The sequence below is a fragment of the Primulina tabacum genome, chromosome 5 (genome assembly GCF_025594145.1).
Source record: "Primulina tabacum isolate GXHZ01 chromosome 5, ASM2559414v2, whole genome shotgun sequence".
Lineage (NCBI taxonomy): Eukaryota > Viridiplantae > Streptophyta > Magnoliopsida > Lamiales > Gesneriaceae > Primulina > Primulina tabacum.
In genome coordinates, this window is record NC_134554.1 from 10,222,092 (window position 1) to 10,244,932 (window position 22,841).

The following is a 22,841-nucleotide window of genomic DNA, read 5'->3' on the forward strand; positions in this document are numbered from 1 at the left end:
TGCTAATTTTCAGTTTATCGTTCATTTGATCCATTTTTGAATTTCCTATGCTTCCGCTGCTTCTCATTGAATCCTGTCATCGATTCAGGAAATTAATTTATCATTTGCAATAGTGGAAGAAGGAAGACGGTGGGCGAGGGCCAAAATGAAACACACAATAACAAATTCCTGCAGTGAGACAGCTTAAAGAAAATATTTGGTGCATGTGGATGCGAAGTTTTTTTTTCGAATTCCATTAATACTTATAACTTTCACCACTTTCAGTTCTCTCATTTTCTCTTTTAAAATCCTGATCATTTCATACTTGTGTTATTTCCTTTCATCTAAATTAAATTAATTCTGTATAATTAAATATTATAATATAAAAACATTTAGTAGGTCTATTTTGAGACGCGTCAGTCGTGTTCATATTTATAATAATAAGTAGAGTAGGTCTTTTGTGAGACGGTCTCACGAATCTTTATATGTGAGACGGGTCAACCCTACGATATTCACAATAAAAAGTAATAATTTTTCATGGATGACCCAAATAAGAGATCTGTCTCACAAAATACGATACGTGAGACTGTCTCACACAAGTTTTTGCCTAATAAGTAATATCTTTTCATAGATGACCTAAATAAGAGATTCGTCTCACAATTTTTTTTGAAATACATTATGCTCACGCAACGCACATGTGTTAAAGTTGAGTAAATCACCAATAGTTAGAAGCGTGTTTTCCATTCTTGTATTTTAGTCTTGTAGGCCTTAGTATAAATACAAGGTAGTTGTATAGTTGATTTTGGATTTTGACCATTCGCTATTTGTCAAGAAAGATGACTCTTTCATTACCTTGTTATTGGTATATGTAGATGATATTATCATTTCAGGAAATCATGAAGAGTCAATTCAAGCGCTAAAAAGGCACATGCATGCAGAAATTCTTATCAAAGATTTGGGAGAATTAAGACACTTTCTTGGAATAGAGGTGGCTTGTTCTAAGAGTGGGTTCTGCTTAAACCAAAGAAAATACGCACTGGAATTGATATCTGATTCGGGGTTATCAGGAGCCAATGTTGTTGATACACCCATGGAACAATACTTGAGATTAACCACAAAGGAGTATGATGAAAGTGCCAAACAAGATGAATCCGTTGATGAAGTATTGAATAGTCCAGGAGAATATATATAGAAGATTAGTGGGAAGATTGCTGTATCTAACCATTACAAGGCCAGACATATGCTTTGCTGTTCAAGCACTGAGTCAATTCATGAGTAAACCCAAGAAATCTCACATGGATGCAGCCATCAGAGTTTTGAAATATTTGAAAGGGGCACCATGACTAGGAATTCTGTTGTCATCGAAGAAATCATTTGTGCTTGATGCCTACTGTGATTTCGATTTGGCAACATGTCCAATGAGTAGAAAATCTGTTACAGGATATTGCATCAAATTTGGGGAGTCCTTAGTGTCATGGAAAACAAAGAAACAAACTACTATATCTAGATTCTCAGCAGAAGCGGAATACAGATCCATGGCCACAACAACATGCCAGGTTATGTGGGTTGTTGGCACATTGAAAGATATGGGAGTGCAGCTTGATCTTCCAATAACACTTCACTGCGATAACAAGGCAGCAATGCAAATTGCCGCAAATCCGTTATACTATGAAAGGACAAAACACATAGAAATAGATTGTCACTTGGTAAGAGAAAAGATTCAAGAAAAACTCATAAAGACGAGTTATGTTTCGACAAACGAGCAAGTAGCGGATGCTTTTACAAAGGCTCTAGGAAAAGGCCAGCACTGCTATTTATTGTCCAAGCTTGGTATGTTGAACATATATCAAACTTGAGAGGGAGTGTTAAAGTTGAGTAAATCACCAATAGTTAGAAGCGTGTTTTCCATTCTTGTATTTTAGTCTTGTAGGCCTTAGTATAAATACAAGGCAGTTGTATAGTTGATTTTGGATTTTTCCAGAAACATTTTTGCTTCTTAGCTCAATGGAATAGCCGGAAACTTCCCCACATTTTTCTTCCTTCTTCTTCTTTTCATTCGCGATTTCTGGTTTCAACAATATGTGTTGACAGCTAATATTCAAGAATTGCCAAGTGTTTAGTAAATCAAATGAAAGTGCAAAAAAAAAAAAAAGAACAAAATTGAAGTGCGGTAGAGGGTGCTATTATAAAATAAATTTCAACTTTGAAGGCCTCCACCTGTATATAAAGGTTGGTTGTAAAGCTTATTTTTAGATACAGAGTATTTTATATTATAATATTCAATAACAAATTTTTTAGTAACAAACTTTGCTGTAATTGTATGGCATTATTTAAAACCAAAAATATAATTATTTTATTTAACATTAGATATTGAAAAATTTTTACTTTCCTAAATTTATCATTCAATCTTATCCAAATCTTATATAAAACTTAAACAACTATATCACATCTGATCCAAAAATTTATTACAAAAAAACATAAATTTTTGTAGAAAAACTTATACAAAATAATCTTCGCAGTCTTAAATTCAATATGATTTCTAAATTTTAAACAAAAATTGCTTTTTTAATATCTCACTTAAAAATCCTATTGTATTATTACTGTTTTTGGTGGGAAAAGGTGCAGATTAATTAATTAATACAACACTTGGAACTTAAGGGAGTGATAACACATAATCTATGAACATTCAATATCAACTTTTCATCAAAATGCTAAAAAAATGTAAGGGCCAGCACACATCACGTGATGTATGGATATTGCTTTCCAAAGAATTTAAATATAATAAACAGATCGAGCAATCGCGCGATTTCATCCAAAGAATCAACAATCTTGCTTTTCAAAGATTCGATATATGCTTCGCTCTCCGGCCAGAAACAACTCTTGGATCATACAATTCTTGCAACCAACGTGTTTGTGGACCACATTAAAATCGATGTCAATATTCAACTGGTTGTTGGATGGAAACAAAATATTACAAATATGTCACCTACAATATTAAAACTAATAAACAGTAGCTTAGCTTATACAATTTTGCGAATATACCATTCATTAAGCAAGGATTTTGGAAGAGGTCGTGTAGCTGGCTGTCTCACCTACAAGCAGGAACATCTAGGGAGGGTATATGTTCAAATACAATGGAGAGTGGAGCAACTATTATTGGCTCTGATTGCTTTACTCTCACGGGTTCTAATGCTGGGATTAACCCTGAAGAATTTACACTTAATATTTGGCCATTCAGAAGCATGGTTCGGCTATGCAAATCGCCATCTTTAGCCGTTAGATGATATTCTTCTCTGATCATTTTATCTTCATACCGGTTTACCAAATCTGAAAGCCCAACCTCGACGGCACTGCTATTATCCAGGTTGATCAAGAGCAACGTGATTCCGGACTGTGTTTAATGTTGTGAAAAGTGAGGCTCATATATCTGTTATTGATGAATCGAAGAAACAAAGTGTTTTGCTTACTGATTTTTTTGAGCAGTGAACATATGCACGTAACTTGTTCGTCCCAATGAAGCTTGTCGATAGAACGTTTCTTCCCATCAGACGGTGCCACAGAAGCGCGCTGCTTACATTATGTTATGTAAAATATCTTTCGTTTCCTCATATATTCTGATGAAGTTTTAGTTATAAGCATGCCTGTAGTAGTCAGGATTCGGCATGAAGGTGACCGTGTCGAGTAGACCATAGTTTCCACCGATCAGTGACTGCCTGCAGTATGATTTGGTATCATAAGAAGAAGCCATCCCTAGCTGATCGAGATACCTATATAAATGTCAACATCAAAACATGATCACTTAGTTTCTCATATATTGCACTCACACCTTACACATATTTAATACACGAAATGGAGCTATTAACTTACCAAAAGCTGAACACAAATGCATTGGTGACCAGATTGCGACCACTGTTGTATGCCCCACCAGCTTCACCGACCCACGCAACAGTTGATGCGCCGGAGTTGTTGAGAATTTGCTGCAAACTCCTCAGCTGCTGGGATTCACCGTCTAGGTACGATGGATCGAGTATCTTGTCGATCAGGTGATCATCCACACCTTATTTTATATGAGATTCACTGTCTTAAATATTGGTAGTAATTTCATTTAATAGGCATATCTGTGCAAAGATACCTGGACCAAGATTGTAAATATGGTGTGTGACCACCTCAAGTGATTGTGATGCTCCATTTATGAATTTTGTGTACCATTCTGTATCGAAGAATCCTCCTGGTCCAAGAACCAACGGCTTAGTCTCAAAGCTTTTGTAGATATCTTCCACTACTTTTTGAAGATTGATGACATCTGTTGCATATTGTTCTGCTGCTACACTTGCTCCAACTCCACTGCCACTCAGTTCATTTCCTGTCGCCAAATTAGAGATATTTTTAAGAATCCCACGAAAAAAATGTCACCATACATCAGCCAGCAATTCCTACCAAGCTCCCAGCCATGAATATTGTATCCTTTATTCACAGTGTGCCTCATAAGAGTTTCTGCATTACTGGAATTCCATGCTCCTGAACAAGTTCCATCGGAAGCAATAGTTCGCCCGTTTAATGCGTTCAAACCAAATATAACCTTTGCTCTGCGAATTGATGAAATAGTTATAAATTCATGATTCTGTTATCATTATATACAAGTGATGAAATATTGTTGCTAACTTGGCCGTTTTGAAGAAGTTATTTAGCTCATCCCACCGGGACATCGTCAAGCAACCTTGGGTAAATCCGAACAACTCTGAGTTGTTCTTAACAAATTGTTTACATGGTGTGGGATCATCTATAATTTGGTATATCACCTTGTCTTGTAGAGTTCCACCAAGCCTTATTTTTAGTGGAGAAAAAGCTGCAATAAGATATAAAATTTGTGTGGAAATTCCTTTTTTTACTGCGCAGTATAGAATATAAATAGTAAAATATGTTCACCTTGGATTGCGTTTTGGAACATCTTGTTTCTTAGGTCCTGTCAGACAAGATGAATTATTGATAAAGATAAATTAAGGTTGAGTTACATTAGCTTGGAGTTTGCAAGACATTACATAACTGTTGATTTCTTTAGTTACAAAAAGTACCAGATTGAGAAGTGAAGCATTGCCCCAACTACAAGTTCCATAATCACATTTGGTGGGAGGCCACCAATCCATTGTAGCACATATGAAATCTTCGTCAGTGGTTCCTATCGGGACAGACCCATTAATACGAATGGTTCCATTAACAATGGGAACCGCTGCTTTCAAAGAAATGCTGCTTCCAAAGTATAGCCAGAAGCTCAACCTCAAAAGTTTAAACATGGACATTTAATGGAGCAGTGTGTGTGAATGAGATGCACTCTAACTGTGATTTATATAAGCAAAATTAATGGACTAACTTTTATACATAATAACTAATGACACACAATGGTTATATTAAAAAACAAATGAAGCAAACAAGTGTTCGATTGAGAAAAACAAACTAATCTTCATTGGATTCGGAATACATGCAATCCCCATACATATGCTAATGAAGCAAACAAATGTTGGATAGATATAGACATCAAAGGGTACGGTGGCTGACAAGACAAAAGGGCTCATATTTAATTAATCACATTCATGTATGTCATTAATTTGTAATTTTTTTTATTGAGCTGGTTGGAAGAAAAAATATTAAGAATCACATCAACATCTAAATAAATAAGTCATTTTTACCATTTGAGCCTTCTTATAATATTTCATTATTTTAACCAATAATGGAGCACTACCGTCTTCAAGATATCTTCTTTTTTTAAGAAAACACATTCAGAGAACCCGCAGTGTCTTTGATTAAAACTTCAAATAACCAAATACGTAAAATATTCTCCTTAGACCATTCGAATGTCGATTCCAGTGAAAAAGCTTTACGAGCTAAGGTATGTGTGACACTATTGGCACATCTTCGCATATGTTGCAATGATACAAAAAACAGACAAATGCAGTAATTCTTGAATATCCAGCGCTACTGCCAAAAAAAAAACAGACAAATGCACAAATTCATACCAATCCGAATAGCAACTAGCTTTGCTCCTTTCACCTAACCAAGATCACTTAATAAATTAAGGATTCAGACCGATTTAATGAGCTCGACTTTATTTTAGATTCATAAATATTCAATTCATTGGGAGGTACACGTTCACATAAATGTAGTTCATTCTACGAACTACACCGGCAAATAGCACAATAAAGCTGTTTCGAAAGATTTAGGGGTGCCAGAAGTTTATGTAAAAAAATCATCGATGAAGCAAAGTCTAAAGAAGTATTTTTCTAAAACATTTGGGATCCATATCTTGTGTAACTTGAAAAAAAATAAAGAAGTATTTTTTAAAACATCAATTCTAAAGCAAAGTCTAAAATCACCTGGATCCTAACAATCCAAAATTTTGAGTAAAAAGGGTTATAGATTTTAGCAAAAAACCTTCGGATATCATTGAAAAGAAATAATAATAATTTTTTTAAAGATAAGTGTGTGTGAATAAGATGCACTCTAACTTGATGTATGTAAATAAAATTAATGGACGACTTGTAACAGTGATCTATAACACAAATGAATCTCACTAACTTTGATACGTAATAAATATATAAATAGAAAAAATGAAGCAAACAAATGTTTGATTGGGGAAAAATAACCTACGTCTTCATTGGATTCCAATACATACCATCCCCGTATGTAAGTTAATGAAGCAAACAAATGTTGAATAGATATAAGATGTCAAAGGGTGGCTGACAAGACAAAAGGGCAAAATCATGTTTCGCATTCATGTATATCATTTGTAATTTGTTTTTATTGGGCTGGTTGGAAAAAATATACATATTAAGAATCAAATAAACATCCTTGTCTCCGTAGTCTTCGTCATATCTCCTGCATCCTCCAAATGAAGTGATGCATAGAGCTTTATGCTTCAATCGATCTAGATTTGATTTGATATATTATTTGATTAATACATTTCAAATTACATATCTCTTGAGTGTATTCGGAAATCTCATACAATTATTATTGGAATTGTTTTACCTTAATATAAGTTGATTTAAATTTATTGTTTGAATTTCATTTGGACCATCTGTAATTTTTATCTAGGGTAAGGAAGTGAGAACTAGTTTTTGTAAATAATTTTTTTATTAAATTCAAAATTATGGCTTATTTGAAATTTTGGATCAAAATATTATTATTAGACTCACAATGTTTTTTTTTTTTTTATGTATTTGACAAAAATTATATATTTTAAAAAAACTCTTAGACTCTCACGGGTTAATTTTGTGAAACGAATCTTCGACTCGATCTGATTCATAAAAGTATTATTTTTTATGTCACAAAATATTATTTCTCTTTATAAATATCAATTGGGTCATCCGTCTTACTTATATAAATTTGTGAAACTATGACAGCGAGATAGGTATTAATTATTTTGTATAAAATATAAACATGCGAAATCAATAATTAGAAATTTTATTGATATTTTTTATAAATACTAATTTATTTATGAAATTAAAATTTTAATTAATTAGAATGATTTTTTATTTTTTTTAATTTTTTGTAGGCAGACCCACTTAACACGCAACCCATATTGGGTTAGGTGGGGATTTCTAATCTGTCTAGATGGGAGGCCGGGCCGCCAAATAATGGGTTTTTGGTGGTCCGGCCCGCCCCATCATGGATTAACTCGTTTTACAGGTGTGCCCACTTCACATTAGATCTACTCTACCTCGTGAACCCGAAGAGTCTAATCCGAATTCTACTCGTCAAAATTTTATTATTTTAATATTTTATTATTATAAAAAAATTAATAAATCGATTGAAGCACAATTGTTAGTAACTTTGAGATGTGTGTTATCGTGATCGAATCTTATCCTGCATAAGATGCCTTTAATACATCGCTCATCATTTAAAAATCAAGCACATTTAATATTTTGTAAAAAAAACTCTAGCACAATTGTTAGTAACTTTTAGCTTATATGACTCCGATGTCCTAAATTTGAGATTTTTTTCAGGTTCGATATTCCAATTATAATAATCTTCTTCTTCAACTCATTAAAAAAAAACTCGAGAACATTATCATGTTTATAAGGCTGCGTTTGGTTGGGGTGATTAAATAATGAAATGATTAAGAGAGAAATGATAAAAAGAATTATTGAAGTAAATGAGGATAAAATAATATTATGTTTGGTATGATTTTTAAGGATAATATAAATTAATAATCTTTTGATGAATTGACAAAATTGCCCTTCAATTTATGCGGCGGCGGCGGCTGCCCGGAAGCGGCGACGGCGGGCGTGGCGGCGGCGGCGGTCGGGCGGCGGTCGGTGTAGGGAAGTGGTGGTGAGTTTGGATGTAGGAGAAGGGTAAAATTGGAAAAATAGGATGTATTAAGAGTTGGATAAATAATTATAGGGGGTGAGGAGTGATTATTTTATCACACCTGATATAACCTAATCATTCATATGAGCGATAAACTTGGTTAAATAATCACTCCTATAATCCCTCCTACGAAACATGTGATTAGGTGGGTTAAAAAAAAATAAATCCACCTAATCACCCGTACCAAACCCCCCCTAAGGGTTTTATGCTTGATTTTTAAAACACAAGATTGTAAACTCAATTAACTTTACACATGATATTTTTTTAGTTTTTGAATTTTTACATGAACACCGATGAAATTTGCCTTTACTCATATATATTTGAGAAAGTTGTTTTAAAACCAATTATTTTTTTATCCAAAGAATTCTATAAATTATTTTTTTCCAAGTTAAAGAACTCCGTTATTTTTAATAATAAAATTATAATTCATCAAAATTTGGTATCTTTTTCTCAATTTCCCTGCGATGTACTTTTTTTTGTCAATTCATAAAAAAGGTTTGATAAAAATATGGCTTTTTCTTCTTTTGTTTAAAAATAAATTTTATCTTTTGACAAAAAATAAATATATTTAATCAAATATTATTAATAACACAATATAAAATTTTATTTATTTTTAAATTCATCGGTAACAACCAGCGAATATAACATTTGATTAATATCAAATAATATTAATTTCAGTTGTCTAATCAATTTTAAATCTCTTTTTCAAATTTTTACACACACCGATTCCAAATCCACGGACTTTCAATTTTTTCTCCTCTAACAAAATCCCATTTTTAACCAAGCAAAACACTCCAGCTAACGTTTTCTCCTTCAAAAATCATCGAGGCCAAAGTTGACCCAACAGCCTACCCACTAGCCCTCCAACTTCTTCTTTGAAAATAATCAGAGACCGACAAATTTTCACAGGAATTAGCTTCCAGGTCGTTGATGTTTATGCTTTTAATCTCAATCCCGGGAATCAAATGCGAGCATTGAACAAATAGGAGGCAGAAGTGGTGAGTACGTTGTGAAATCAAATACCCTTCTTTTTTTCTTGGTAAAAAACGCCTTAATTATTGTGTGCTTTAACATTTTAATTATTGGGAAAAGGGTTTTCCTTCAGTGTATTTCGGGTTAATTTGAGTGATAAAGAGGGCGGTGAAAGGAATTCTGGTTGACTAAAAGCAACAAACCCCTCAACCCTTCTCAAATCTCAATTATGTACAGCTCTTATATGGCATTCACTCAGCTACGCTGTTGTCTTAGCTATTTCACCATCCTTTCATTGATAGAAATGTGAAGGTATGCATGGAACCTGAAAAAATCACAACTTTGCTGTCAAAAAGAAATAGGAGAATGGAGGATCTGGTCAGGGTTTTTGAGTGATTTGCACCGGAGTGTTATATAGTGATGGTACTTAAAGTCTAGTGGAACTAACTATTGGCATTTATGTTTCTGCCAAAATTTACGTTTTTTCATTAGCTTGATTGATTAAGCTGATACCGTGATAATTTCTATATTCCCCGCATCAGAACAGTTTCCAGCATATGCTATTACCTCATTGATGGTATTATTTCGTAACCTTCAATAGTGTGCTGCTTAGCAAGTTTGGGATATGATTTCTCTCTTTATTTTAGTGGAACCTAGATGGTAGATCCAGTAATTTAGTGGAAATGAAAATTTGGTAAAGGGTTTTCGTTGACTTGGTGTATTTCAGGTGAAGTTTTGTTTTCTGGATATATTTTATTCATTATTTTCACTTGGCATGTGTTTGTTTCTTTTTTATGTTTCTGTTTTGAAAATGTTTTGTGTTCTAACATTTACAATCGGGGAAATTAGATCGGATTAAGCTTTATGACGCACCTTTATTCTTTTAAGTTAAATAGGAATAAACATTTGCCTAATGCTGAACCATTGATTGGTGAAGCTGTTTTATTTTTGTTTTTTGTTATATTCTGAGAATTGAATGTTTATTCATGGTGGATTGTGGTATGATTGACCTTTTTCATTTGCCTTTTTTATTTTATGAATGGCTGTATTATGTATTGGTTGACTAGTGCCTGTCCTAATTAAACACTGTAATTGTTTAAAGTCCTTTTTCTCAAAAAATAGTTGGTTCACAGAATTTCCAGTTTCTGTTTCAAATGGGAAAAAAAGACGCCTGATTTCTATCCTTCTGGTTGGAAATGGTGAAATAGAGGTGTGATATGTATGTGTTAAGTTACTTAGTTTTCGCTCTTTGTGATCTCAAAGAGAATTGTTTGTGTTCATAGTTAGTTTGACTGCTCCAATAAAGTTAGAATCTGGAATTGTACGCAAATTGTTAGTAACTGTTATCATTTGTTCAACAGTTGATGTGTTCATATACTATTTGTCTAATATCCTGGTACTGTATTATTAAATGTCGTGTCTTATTGTGAAAATATTATATAATGGTTCTTAAATTAACAATGTAAATAAAACATAAAATAACCAATTTTCTTTATAAATCTTAGAGAGTGGAAAGAAAGGTAAATTTCCAAATTATTAGCGGGAAAGTTTGCCTAGTTATTCTGCAGTGCACTAAAAAGTTAGATTTTGGCAAGTCCAATCAATTTATCTAATATAAATTATATGAAAATCAGATAGCTCAGATATTTGTATAACTTGTTTGTAAAACATATTTTTGACACAAGAATTTTAATATCCTAGTTACTAATTAGTTAACATGAAAACTTTTGAAATTAAAATTTAAAAGCAAAAAAATAAAATAGAAAAGATTATTTTGAGCACTAAGTTATAAACTCATTTAGACATATGTAACTTCGGATGGCATTATCAATACATTGTTTTAGTTTTAAAATATTAAATTCTTGTCCTTCAATAACCACAAAATTGAAAGCAAAAAATTTAAAATTTTAGGAGGTGGGTGGAATAGCTCATGTCTGTGATTTTGTCATTTTACATTAACAAGACACCACACCTCTGTGAGTGGATAACTAATACTAGTGCTTTGTGCACGCGACAATAATTTTTTTATGCACGTTTTGTGTGCTTATACAATATATTTTTTTTCTATAGGGTCTTTTGTTATAAAAAAATTAGAAATTAAAATTTAAAAATTTTAAAAAAAATTACATTTTTATGATTTTTAATAAGTTTGTTGAAACAATTGAGTGGATTTAAAAAAATTTGATTTTAAATACCCTAAATGTGTAAAAAAATGAAAGTTGGATTTGAAAAAACTAATTAAAGTAAACAGGGGCATTTGAGAAATTAATTAAAGTAGATAGGGGTATTTGAGGCATGTTAAAAATTATAAACTCAAGGTGTTTGTCTAATTATGCTCAAATTTTATAATATAGTATAATTCGTGTAGATGTATACCGTATACACGTGTTCTCCTCTTCCCTTTGAATCTTTGACACTCAATAAACAAGAGCAGAGAAAGGGAAGCCACTCTTTTGCTTTCCTTAAATTCTAAGCTTGAAACTTCAATTATACCTCAAATTTTCAAGGAATGAGTTAATGTCCGAGAATTAAGGTGAGGTACTCTAATTTCCTTTAATTTCAGTGAATCAACTGAATAAATTTCGGGTTTACGAATGGTTGGCCTAAACTTGTACCATACAATATTTAAATTGGTTGTGATAGGATTTTAAACCAAATGGAAATTACTTACGGTTGAAATATGCCTTTGTTCTAGTTTAATTATGGTTGGTGAATCAATGATTAGATTGTAAAGCTAGAATGCTCCTTGCCTGATTTAACGATTATACCCTATGTTTGAAAGATTTGGGTGTGGGGAGATGTGTTTCTTCCTTAGTTAAAACCACAGGGCTTAAGTTCATTATGTTTACTCTATTTTCAGGGTTTGACAATTATGAGAGAAATGGTTGTTTATATTATCTTTTTTGTTTGGTTACTGGGAAATTTACACGATCCCATTTACCTCTTGCGACAGATGATTTCTTGTTTCTGGCTATTACAGTAGATTTTCAGCAAGAAGAATTAAACTACATTCACAAACTTTTAGATATCAACATTATTATGGTGAAATAAGAACATCTAAGATCGATTAGATTAAAAATGAAGGGGGTTTAAGTTAACCTCAATTGTATACTCTTTAGAGTTCTGGGATTGTGAGATACATTTTTGTGAGTTATATCATTGTGTGAGAGTTTTCCTATAATTTAATTTTGTTTATAAAACTCTAAATTGTGCTTCATCTCTAAGACTATGCCTTGTTATAGAGACCTAATCCTTGGAAAATGCTTTAGTTTTGGGATGCTCCTCATGGAGGATTAGGAATCAAAATTTTTGTTCAATACATGCTCCTTCATTTAGTATTTCATATAGTGCCCAATCCAAGGTATTCATTCATGTGTTGTCATATACTAAGAAATGAGGGGATAAAAGTGATTTATAATAAATAAGAATAATGCAAAACATAGAACACCAAACCAGCTGCCGAATTGAACTCATAAAGCCGTTATCAGTCGTTTCAACATATTTTGTTCTCTCAAGTTTAATTTGGAAAAACTTTTCCTATCGACTTTTGGAGCTTTTAAGTTGGATGATGCCTATTTTTTGTAGGTAGTTGATCTTTTCCACCCAAAGAATTTGGTGAATTAATAAAACAATTTTAAAAATAAAAATAAAAAAACAAAAAAAGTATTTTAAATAATCATATGCTACTGTATAACCTACCTTGGATTTAAGAACTATAAGTGGTATTGTTTCACTGGAGGTTAGATAAATTGAACTATCTAGAGTAAACAAGAGGATCTTGATTAAATGAGAGTGTCTGGTTTAAAATAATAAATAATTCTGTTTGCTATGTCTTACAAATGGTATTGTTTCACTGGAGGTTAGATAAATTGAACTATCTAGAGGAAACAAGAGGATCTTGATTAAATGAGAGTGTCTGGTTTAAAATAATAAATAATTCTGTTTGCTATGTCTTACAGATTGAATAATTGGTTACACCACCTTATGTATATTTAGCGTAAGAATGAATGATTGCTTCACCTTGATGTAATAATTCTCATAAAGTTTCAATTGCTTTAGCATAAATCTAATGATTGTGACCGGAAAACGCTTGCATAAATTTATAAGCTGCACAACATGCACTAGTTTTGCCAATAAAAAATGCTACGTTATTTTCAAGATTTTCGGTTTAAAAACTCTAAGTGGGATATTGAAACTGTTTTATCGAAATAATATAAAATAGTGAACTTAATAGCAATTACGTTGATGGTTTCAGAAATTTGTTCGTTGTCTCGGATTGTTGAAGGAATTAGTTTTATTATGGTATCCTGTCTATTTTTGTTAAAATAAAGAATGTAAATTGTTGTATTTAATTTGATAGCACATACTTGCCCTGCTTTGGTTTATTCAATAGTTTGTTACTCTATTATCAGAATTTAGACAGGAAGTGTAGGTTAACCTTGTTATATTTGTTAAAAGCTGAACAATTAACGAAGTTACAACTATTTTGGAAATCTATAACCAACCAAATTTAGCACGATCAACTTATGTTATCACTTGAATTAGATTAGTAAAACTGTTGATTTCTGGTTAGTTGATCAATCTCTTATTATTTGATCTCCACGGTGTAAATATTTATACATATCAACTTAAGACAACAGTTATACGACAAAATGAGATTTTTTCACCTCTACAATTGGGGCGTAATATCTAATAAACAGAGTAAAGAGATCAAGTAAAAATACATCTGCGACTACAATGCATAAACATAGCATTCCTTGATATATTAATTGTGATGTTGATACTTGAATAAGTGTAATTTCGATTTATATGATGCTTGACGATTATTGAAATGTATAATCGTTGCCGCTTTAAATTGCTATTAATTTGCATTCACAAATGCATGCATATACATCAACATTGGAGATCTGGCATGCACGACATGATTTTGGGAGATGAAAATATTTTGTTGACCATTACTAGTGCATCGAGGTATACAAGGCAGACTGATGTGATATGTTGGGTGCCACGGGTGGGATACTTCTCGGAGGATTACAGAGGTGGATAGGGGATGTGCCTCTGGTAATCCTGAGGGGATGGCCCACTCAACTATACTCTTCAGTCTCCATTCATTGATGTTGCGGGTGGGGGACTTCTCTGGCGTCCACAAGGTTTGATAGGGAATGCGCCTCTTGTGGTTACGGGAGGATGGTCCATTTGACTGCATCAATCTTTTTATCTATTGATATTGTGTAGAACTCTGTTCCGTGCATAGTAGGTGGGTCAAGGGCTCGAGAAAGTATAAGAAGTTTAAATGAGATATTTCTCATTGATGGATATGCATTTTGTAAAAGATTTCATTTGATTTTCATAATTTTTATTTACTGGGTATTAGCTCACGTAGTTCATGCATTGTAGATGAGCATGACGATACCTAAGATATAGACTTATTGAGCAAGATGATGAGCTCCTACAGGTATCTGAGGATCACTGTACATGGACAACGACCTGTTGGGCTATTTATTATATTGTTTCGGCTTTTGAGTTTGGAGCGTTGTCTATTAAAGCTTAAATGATTTTTCTTAGGTTATTCTATTTTTTTATTTTTGCTTTTAAAGCTATCAATTATCATTTATAGATTAAAAGGTCTTTCACAAAAAGAAAAAGGGAATCAGTATTGCTTCATTTAAAAATGATGTCATTGTTATGAGTGCTATATTTTTATGGAAGAGATTTCTGCTTGTGAATGTATGTGAGTTTGTGTACGTGGAAACGATTATGTTGATTTCCTTATTGGGAATTTAGTTTATGATATATATTTTATTTGCAGTATATCCGTATGTTACATAAACCGAGGAGATGCTGCCGAAGTTTTTTTATAGCCCATAATTTAAATGCATCCATATGTGCTAAGATATTAGAAGCAGCCCGGGTGGCCCAATATATATATTTTTTAAGTATGTATTAGTTTTTGTCTAGCCCAGCTCCAAAGACCAATTGTTTGATATTGTCAAAATGAATAAAAATTGAAGACGCTTACGGCTTACAGATCTGAGAAGCAAACCCTCCTCCCAAGTCCCAACCCGTCGTGTCGCCGTGAGCCACCGCGCCACCTTATCCCGGAGTTTCAACCACCGTCGCGAGAGCAGTCTCGATTTAGGTATGTGTTCAATACTTCGATATATCATGTTTTGGATAAATAAATGTAATGACTTTTGCTGTTGCTTCAGATTTTCAATTCCCGATTTTGGAATTCTTTCTGTTGAATTTGTAGTGGTTCCTTTCTTTGAATATTAACTAATGAGATTTCAGTTTGTTAACTTACTGGAAGTTATAAATGATTTATACATACGTTTCTTTATGCCTTCTTAGTTATGGTAGATTATTCTAACTCTAAGTAGATGATTGAATTGATGTTGCTGATAATTTTGCGTTTCTGCGTGGTTGCTTTTTTTTTTTTTCAGTTTCATCATACTCCATAGAATGGCCTCAAGTTTTCTTGTTTGATGACAATGTCACATAATCGTTTGCTGTTCTATCTTTTTTTAGTTAATAGAAACAAAAATTAATGGAGAGACATTTCTGACTTTTTAGCTAGATATTGTGGCTATTCTGCATCTTTTCTTCACTCCTCGAGTAGAATTTAGCTGTTCTTTTCTGAGACAGGGTCATTCCAGCTAAAATGTACTTGTGTTCAAGCTTCCACGGAGCATTCAAGCTTATGCAGGTTTAGTGCGATGTTAAACTTGTAAAAATGATTATTAATTATATCAAATCAATTAATAATTGCACAGTAACAAATAAATACAAATTTTCAGAGTAATTTTCAAATTTTAATATCTGATGCCTCGGCATTTGAAATGTTGCCTTCTCCTTTTGTTGTATTGAGGTTAAGTTTGAATATGAGTCTGGAAACCTTGTTTGGACAGATCATTTCGTTCCCTACTTTCATCTTACTTAAGCAATGTTTGTCCACTTAACTAGCGTGCCCACGGGAGAGTAAGGCCTCTCTTGTGGAAGCAGTGACCCTTCAGCTAGCCAATAAACCCTTCAATTGAATCACCGATGATGGTTGCTACTATTTTATTTGCAATATTTATTTTATTTATTGAATTTGCACTTTCTATGACTCTATATTATTTGGTTATAATATAAAGTTAATAATTTTGTTTATATTAGGTTATTTTAATGTCAAATCAAGAGAGAAAGAGGAAAAACAATATTTTATCATTCTTTCAGCCAAGAATTGATAATCCTTCATCATCCGAGAGGATCGAGACTCATGCATCCATTAATATTGAGGAGCCCGGACCTCCTTCTAAATCTAAAAAAGTTGTGTTTGATGAAAGTTCCCTTGAACGAGATCCTGAATTGCGTATTTCAATGTTGCAACATCCTGTTAATCATCGTGATGAAATCAGACGAGCTTATATCAAAATGGGGCCATATCAACCTAAATTGTCGGAATACCCACGATCTGAATCAGGAAAGCAGCATCGTCGATTTCAATATACATGGTTTAAAAAGTTTCCATGGTTAGAGTATTCTCCTTCGAAAGATGCAGTATTTTGTTTTCCGTGCTATCTTTTTGAATTAAGTGAAGCACAACAATCTACATTTACAATTGAAGGGTTTAGAAGTTGGAAACGCGTTAATAATGGTGCAAAGTGTGCTTTTTTGTCTCACATGGGAAGTTCTAACTCGACACACAATAAATCTTCAAAATCTGTTGTTGATTTGATGAATGTCATTAGGCATATAGATAAAGTCATGAATCGAGAATCTTCTGAACAAATTCAAAAAAATCGGTTAAGGCTTACAGCAACAATTGGGTGCGTCCATTGGCTTAGTTTGCAAGCATGTGGATTGAGAGGTCATGATGAATCTTCATATTCCCAAAATCGTGGTAATTTCATTGAGATGTTAAAACTATTGGGGAAATGGAATGCTAGTATTGGTGATGTTATCTTAGACAAGGCTCCGGGAAATGCAAGATATACCTCACCAGAAGTTCAAAAAGAAATCTTGCATATTATTGGTAATAGAGTCAGAAAAGAAAATTCGTGATGAAATTGGAGATTCTAAGTTTTGTATTTTGGTGGATGAAGCGAAAGATGTATCTAACAAAGAACAGATGGCTATAATTTTGAGATTTGTTAATGCCTATGGTTTTTTGCGGGAGCGTTTTTTTCAAATTGTGCATGTTCATGACACCACAGCTGCAACACTCAAGAAAGAAATATGTGATGTCCTCACTATATATAATCTAGAAATTCATAATATGCGAGGTCAAGGGTATGATGGTGCTAGTAACATGAGTGGTGCTTTTAATGGATTGCAAGCTTTATTTCTTAAAGATTGCCCATATGCATATTATGTACATTGTTTTGCCCATCGACTCCAACTAGCATTAGTTGCAGCAGCTGAAAAAGAGATCTCGATATGGCTCTTCTTTTCAAATCTGACGACTATTGTCAATCTTGTTACATCTTCTTCCAAGCGCAATGCTGGGTTACAATCTTGTCAAGTTAATGAAATTGCACGTTCTATTGTTGTCGGTGAACGCGAGACTGGGCGAGGAGCTAATCAGATTGGTACTTTGCAGCGAGTAGGTACTACTCGCTGGAGCTCCCATTTTGATTCTATTCTCAGCTTGATAGATATGTATGATGCAACTATTAATGTGCTTGAAAACATTATCATTGATGGCACCTCTACTTCAATGCGCGGGGAAGCTGGTGGTTCATTAATAGTGATGAAGTCTTTTGATTTCATTTTTATTTTGCATTTTATGCATAAAATTATGGGGATCACAAATTTGCTTTGCCGCGCCTTGCAACAAAAAAAATCTCTCGATATCATAAGTGCAATGGATTTGGTCTCTACGACTAAAGAACTTTTCCTGAGATTGAGAAATGATGGTTTTGATATTCTTCTTTCGTGTAAAATCATTTTGCACAAGATTGGATGTTGACATATCAGAGATGAGTTCTCATTATAAGCATTCTAGTCGTTCATGCCAGAAAAAGGATACCATCACAGTTGAACATCACTTTCATTATGATATATTTAATGTTGCAATAGATTTTCAGTTGGAAGAGTTAAACTCTAGATTCAGTGATGAGACAGTTGAACTTCTAATTCTCAGTTCTGCTTTGGATCCAAAAGATAATTTTAAATGGTTCAACATTGACAAGATTTGTATTCTCGCTGAGAAGTATTATCCCGAGGACTTCACTGGACAAGAAATGCATCATTTGAGTTGTCAGCTACAACATTTTGAGCTCGATGTAGTTTGTCATGAAGATTTTCAGAAAATGTCCACTATCTCAGAATTGTGCCGAGGGTTATTTGAAACAAAAAAGTTGCATTATAATTTGATTTACAAGTTGATCCGTCTAGTTTTAACTTTGCCCGTTTCCACGGCAACTACGGAGCGTGCATTTTCGGCTATGAATCATGTTAAAACAGTTTTTCGTGGTAAAATGGGAGATTGTTTTCTGACAGATTCTATGATTATCTACATTGAGAGAGAGTTTTCTTCAAATATAGACTCAGATTCTATAATTGATGAATATTATACTTCGAAGAATCGTAGATCACAGCTTCAATAGTAAGATTATGTCTATACAGATTATCTTTGTATATTTTAGTTTAAAAATATTTAATTTAATCATCTAACATATTAAATGAATGGTTTTAGAGATATTCGTTTTATTTGATCTTCATTAAATTTTCTTGCAGGATGATGGAGATATAATATTACATTGTCAATGTTTTGTCGGTTTCTGAATCTTACACCAAAATATTGAAGATCTTGTTAATGAGAAAATTTTTGAGACTACGATGAACATGTATGATAGTTATGATTTTAATTGTTATGGATTATTTTGTTTTTTGTTAAAAAAATTTAGCCCGGGTAGAATTCAAATCCTGGCTCCGCCCCTGATTAGAAGCATCCTGTTGTATGAGATAAAACATGCTACTTTGATCTCCACTGTACATCTAAATGGCAATGAGTTGTCTGACACATCTAACCATCTTGCTTGGGTGATTATATATGCCATTAACTAATAACTGTTCACTCAAAAAAAAAAACTCGACTGTTGGACCAGTTCATTTTTACTGTAGGTTGATGATCGTCACATATGTTGATGCCATTTACTGTTGTGGGTTTGTGGCATCATTGTACCACACATGAATTTTCTTGTCAATCAATATTTATCAAACTTCAAATTCTCATGTTTCTTTTTTTAATCTCAGGGTAAGCTGCTACCTTGGTTGGCTGTCTTAGAAGTTGTTAAATTTGCTTATATTGTTGAGGAGTTGTACACAATTCATGTGTGGGTTTCCTTATTCATGAGATCAAAACAAAATGAAGAATGCATATTTCCCAAAGCGCTACGTGATAGTATTTTTGACATTTATCTGCACGTGTGTGTGTTACATAGAACGTGTGGGTTTCTCCATTGCATATACTGCTGCTGCTGATGCAGCGAGAATAAACCAATCAAGCAAGGGCATGATACTTTCAACATTCTACTATGGGTATGCCTGTTCTCAAGTTCCTGGTGGTTGGGCAGCTCAGAAAATAGGGGGGAGGCGTGTTCTGCTTCTTTCATTTGTTTTATGGTCTCTGACTTGCGCTTTCGTTCCACTAGACCCTAATCAAGTTTCAGTCCTGGTAATAGCCCGCCTGCTAGTTGGAGTTGCCCAAGGTTTCATTTTTCCTTCCATTCACACCATTCTAGCACAGTGGGTGCCACCGCATGAGAGGTCCAGATCTGTTTCCCTAACCACCTCAGGGATGTATTTTGGTGCAGCTGTTGGGATGCTTGTTCTCCCAAGTCTCGTCAAATTTCGGGATCCACAATTTGTATTTGTTATCGAAGCTGCTTTAGGTGCCATATGGTCTCTACTGTGGTTCAAGTATTCCAACGACCCTCCTCGTTCGGATCATCCAAAGGCTGCAGCTGCTGGTTTTGGGGAATCCTTTCTACCCATCATGAGGAATGAAAATGCAATACTCGAAAATGGAGGACATTCTGTTAGAACATCAAAAATTCCGTGGAAGAGAATCATGTGCAGCTTGCCAATTTGGGCAATAGTGGTAAATAATTTCACTTTCCATTATGCTCTTTATGTACTCATGAATTGGCTCCCGACATATTTTGAACTGGGACTCCAGCAAAGCCTACAAGAAATGGGTTCCTCTAAGATGATGCCTTATCTCAACATGTTTCTTTTCTTAAATATTGGTGGGGTGATTGCAGATCACTTGATCACGAGGAATATTTTGTCAGTGACTAGAACGAGAAAGCTTTTAAACACTGTGGGATTCATGGCGGCCTCTTTTGCGCTGATGGCTCTTCCCTTGTTCAGAACAGCCGATGGGGTTGTGTTGTGTTCTTCTGTGGCTCTCGGTTTCTTGGCACTCGGAAGAGCTGGATTTGCAGTGAATCACATGGACGTTGCTCCGAGATATGCGGGGATAGTTATGGGGATCTCTAATACAGCTGGTACCTTAGCTGGAATAGTTGGGGTTGGTCTAACTGGCAGACTTCTGGAAGCTGCCAAGGCGGCTCAGTTGGATTTATCGAGTCCTGATAGCTGGACAACAGTTTTTGTAATCCCAGGTTCACTCTGTATATTCAGTGCGCTGATGTTTCTTCTACTGTCAACGGGAGAGAGGATTTTTGACTGAGGAGGAGGCAGCAGTCCTCGTTTATATTAATGAGCAAGCCCTTTTCACGGCAAAATGACACATTTGAGTTTTAACATACGACACAAAATCGTTCGTTTAACTGACAACAATTTCACATGTTCGAAACACGATTATGGTTTTATAAATTGCAATATTTATTGCTTGGGCTGTTAGTGATTTGCCTGTAATAGTGTTCTCCACATATACATCTTTTATTATAATCTAACTAAATTTTATTATGTTGTGTTTGGATCGATGAATTTCAAATACATAAATTTCAAATATATTTAAATGTATATTTTTAGCTTTAGAGAAGTAAAATCATAACTTTCAAATCACTTTTTTCATATTTATATAGGATGATTTTCAAATTGATTAAATAATAGATACATTTGAAATTCATTTTGTTTTGCATAAATAATGTGTAAATAAGTAAGATATGGATTTAAGATTTTATTTATTATTTCATTATCAACAATAAAAATATTATCGAAATTTATGGAATTCAAATTTGTATATCTAACCTAAGAGTTTAGCGGATTAGATGCGATAACATTACTTTATTTGATGAAAGATCATTATTTTGTGACCATAACAAGATATGATAGGCAACCATTCTACGGACACGTCTATTTGATTGATAATTTGATTTGGTGAAAAAAAAAAAATTGATTTGAGAAATTAATTTTTAAATGATCTCTATTTCGATATATTTAAAATACATCATAATTACTGTGAAACTGTAAGAACTTGATTTAAAAAACATAACAAAATACATCTTGTTTTATTCAAAAAAACATATTCCTCATCTCTGCGGTCTAATTAAAAAGTAATTAATTTTGCCCTAAGCCGTAATGACTAGAGAAAAAGGTGACCATTATATTATACGATATACAGCTTTCACTATCCAAATCATTAAATTACAAATTGAGATCGACTTCTAAAAATCTTATACACGGATGCTAAAAGAGATTTGCTTATCTGTCAAATATTCCATCATCGGGGTTCGTGCAGGCACGAAGAAGGCTACATATGATCTGATTGTGCAAAATTTTTGGCTTATTAAATTCGTAGATCCAGAAAACACTGTGCTTGCTGACTAAAATTCTATTAAGGGTTCAGAATGAATATTTTGAATTTAATAATGGGCCAATCAAAAACCAAGGCGTAAATCGTTTACTCATTAAAGATTTAAATGTAAGCTAAATTATTTACATGATAGTTAACGTCAAACCCACAGATTTAAGATAGAATTTTCAAATATTGTGTGTCCATATGTTCGTGCGTAAGTGTTAAGCCCTTTTCCATTTTTTTATGACATAAAAATCTGCTGCATCTATTTTTCGTTGTATACCGAGTAAATTTTGAGTTTAATGAAATAACCCGCAAATCATGCTAAGAAGCTATTATTCCATCAACCGAACACCCCGGAGACAACGGTTCGGTCGACCCTACCCCTGTGGGCACTGCCTGCAGGGGTCGATCCAACGGCTCGGATTTTTTCGAGCCAATTTTTTTTTTTTTTTTACAGGGAGGTGGGTCCGGATCACTCATGTAGAGTGATCCGGGCCGTTCATTGCCCGTGCAGGCAGTGCCTGCACGGGTAGGTTGAAACAAACCGGAGATAACCCTTTTTATTCTTGATATACCTCATATTATATTAAGGGAAACAGCCAGACTCCAGCTTCACCTATCAGGCCTTGTCAGTAACAAACCCGAAACGAAATTTTGTTTATATATAAATCCAACATAAGCCTTATTGGAAAAGAATAAAGAACACAATACAAGAAAACATGGAGGGCCTAATTCCGTTTGTATGCAAAGCAATAATGCAATATAGAAA

The 22,841-nt window shown here is 33.7% G+C and overlaps 2 protein-coding genes and 1 pseudogene across 5 annotated transcripts; 2 read left to right on the top strand and 1 right to left on the bottom strand.

Annotated features, from left to right (window-relative positions):
• Nucleotides 1-3,027: 3,027 nt before the first annotated feature.
• On the bottom strand, nucleotides 3,028-14,521 carry LOC142544108 (heparanase-like protein 3; annotated as a pseudogene).
• LOC142546388 (putative anion transporter 5) lies at nucleotides 9,017-21,173 on the top strand. 4 transcript variants are annotated; one of them, XM_075654074.1, is made up of 3 exons: nucleotides 9,017-9,341; nucleotides 15,344-15,454; nucleotides 19,558-21,173. In XM_075654074.1, exon 3 carries the CDS (start codon nucleotides 19,670-19,672, stop codon nucleotides 20,996-20,998), a length of 1,329 nt encoding a protein of 442 aa, XP_075510189.1. In that variant the 5' UTR covers nucleotides 9,017-9,341; nucleotides 15,344-15,454; nucleotides 19,558-19,669; the 3' UTR covers nucleotides 20,999-21,173. The 4 variants fall into 4 exon arrangements, with proteins under 4 accessions (XP_075510189.1, XP_075510190.1, XP_075510188.1 ...); XM_075654075.1 differs by lacking the exon at nucleotides 15,344-15,454 and having other exon boundaries at nucleotides 9,017-9,382; XM_075654073.1 differs by lacking the exon at nucleotides 15,344-15,454.
• On the top strand, nucleotides 16,483-18,908 carry LOC142544109 (uncharacterized). Its single transcript, XM_075651188.1, has 3 exons — nucleotides 16,483-17,332; nucleotides 17,403-18,054; nucleotides 18,257-18,908. The coding sequence occupies exons 1-3, from the start codon at nucleotides 16,483-16,485 to the stop codon at nucleotides 18,906-18,908; spliced, it is 2,154 nt and encodes a 717-aa protein (XP_075507303.1).
• Nucleotides 21,174-22,841: the final 1,668 nt, after the last annotated feature.

Excerpts from the sequence above, each read along its gene's own strand:
- LOC142544109 (XM_075651188.1), top strand. The coding sequence starts at position 16,483 with ATGTCAAATCAAGAGAGAAAGAGGAAAAACAATATTTTATCATTCTTT. Across the intron at positions 17,333-17,402 it reads AGAAATCTTGCATATTATTG|CGAAAGATGTATCTAACAAA; the intron begins GTAATAGAGTCA and ends TGGTGGATGAAG. Across the intron at positions 18,055-18,256 it reads GGTTCATTAATAGTGATGAA|ATTGGATGTTGACATATCAG; the intron begins GTCTTTTGATTT and ends ATTTTGCACAAG.
- LOC142546388 (XM_075654075.1), top strand. The coding sequence starts at position 19,670 with ATGAAGAATGCATATTTCCCAAAGCGCTACGTGATAGTATTTTTGACA.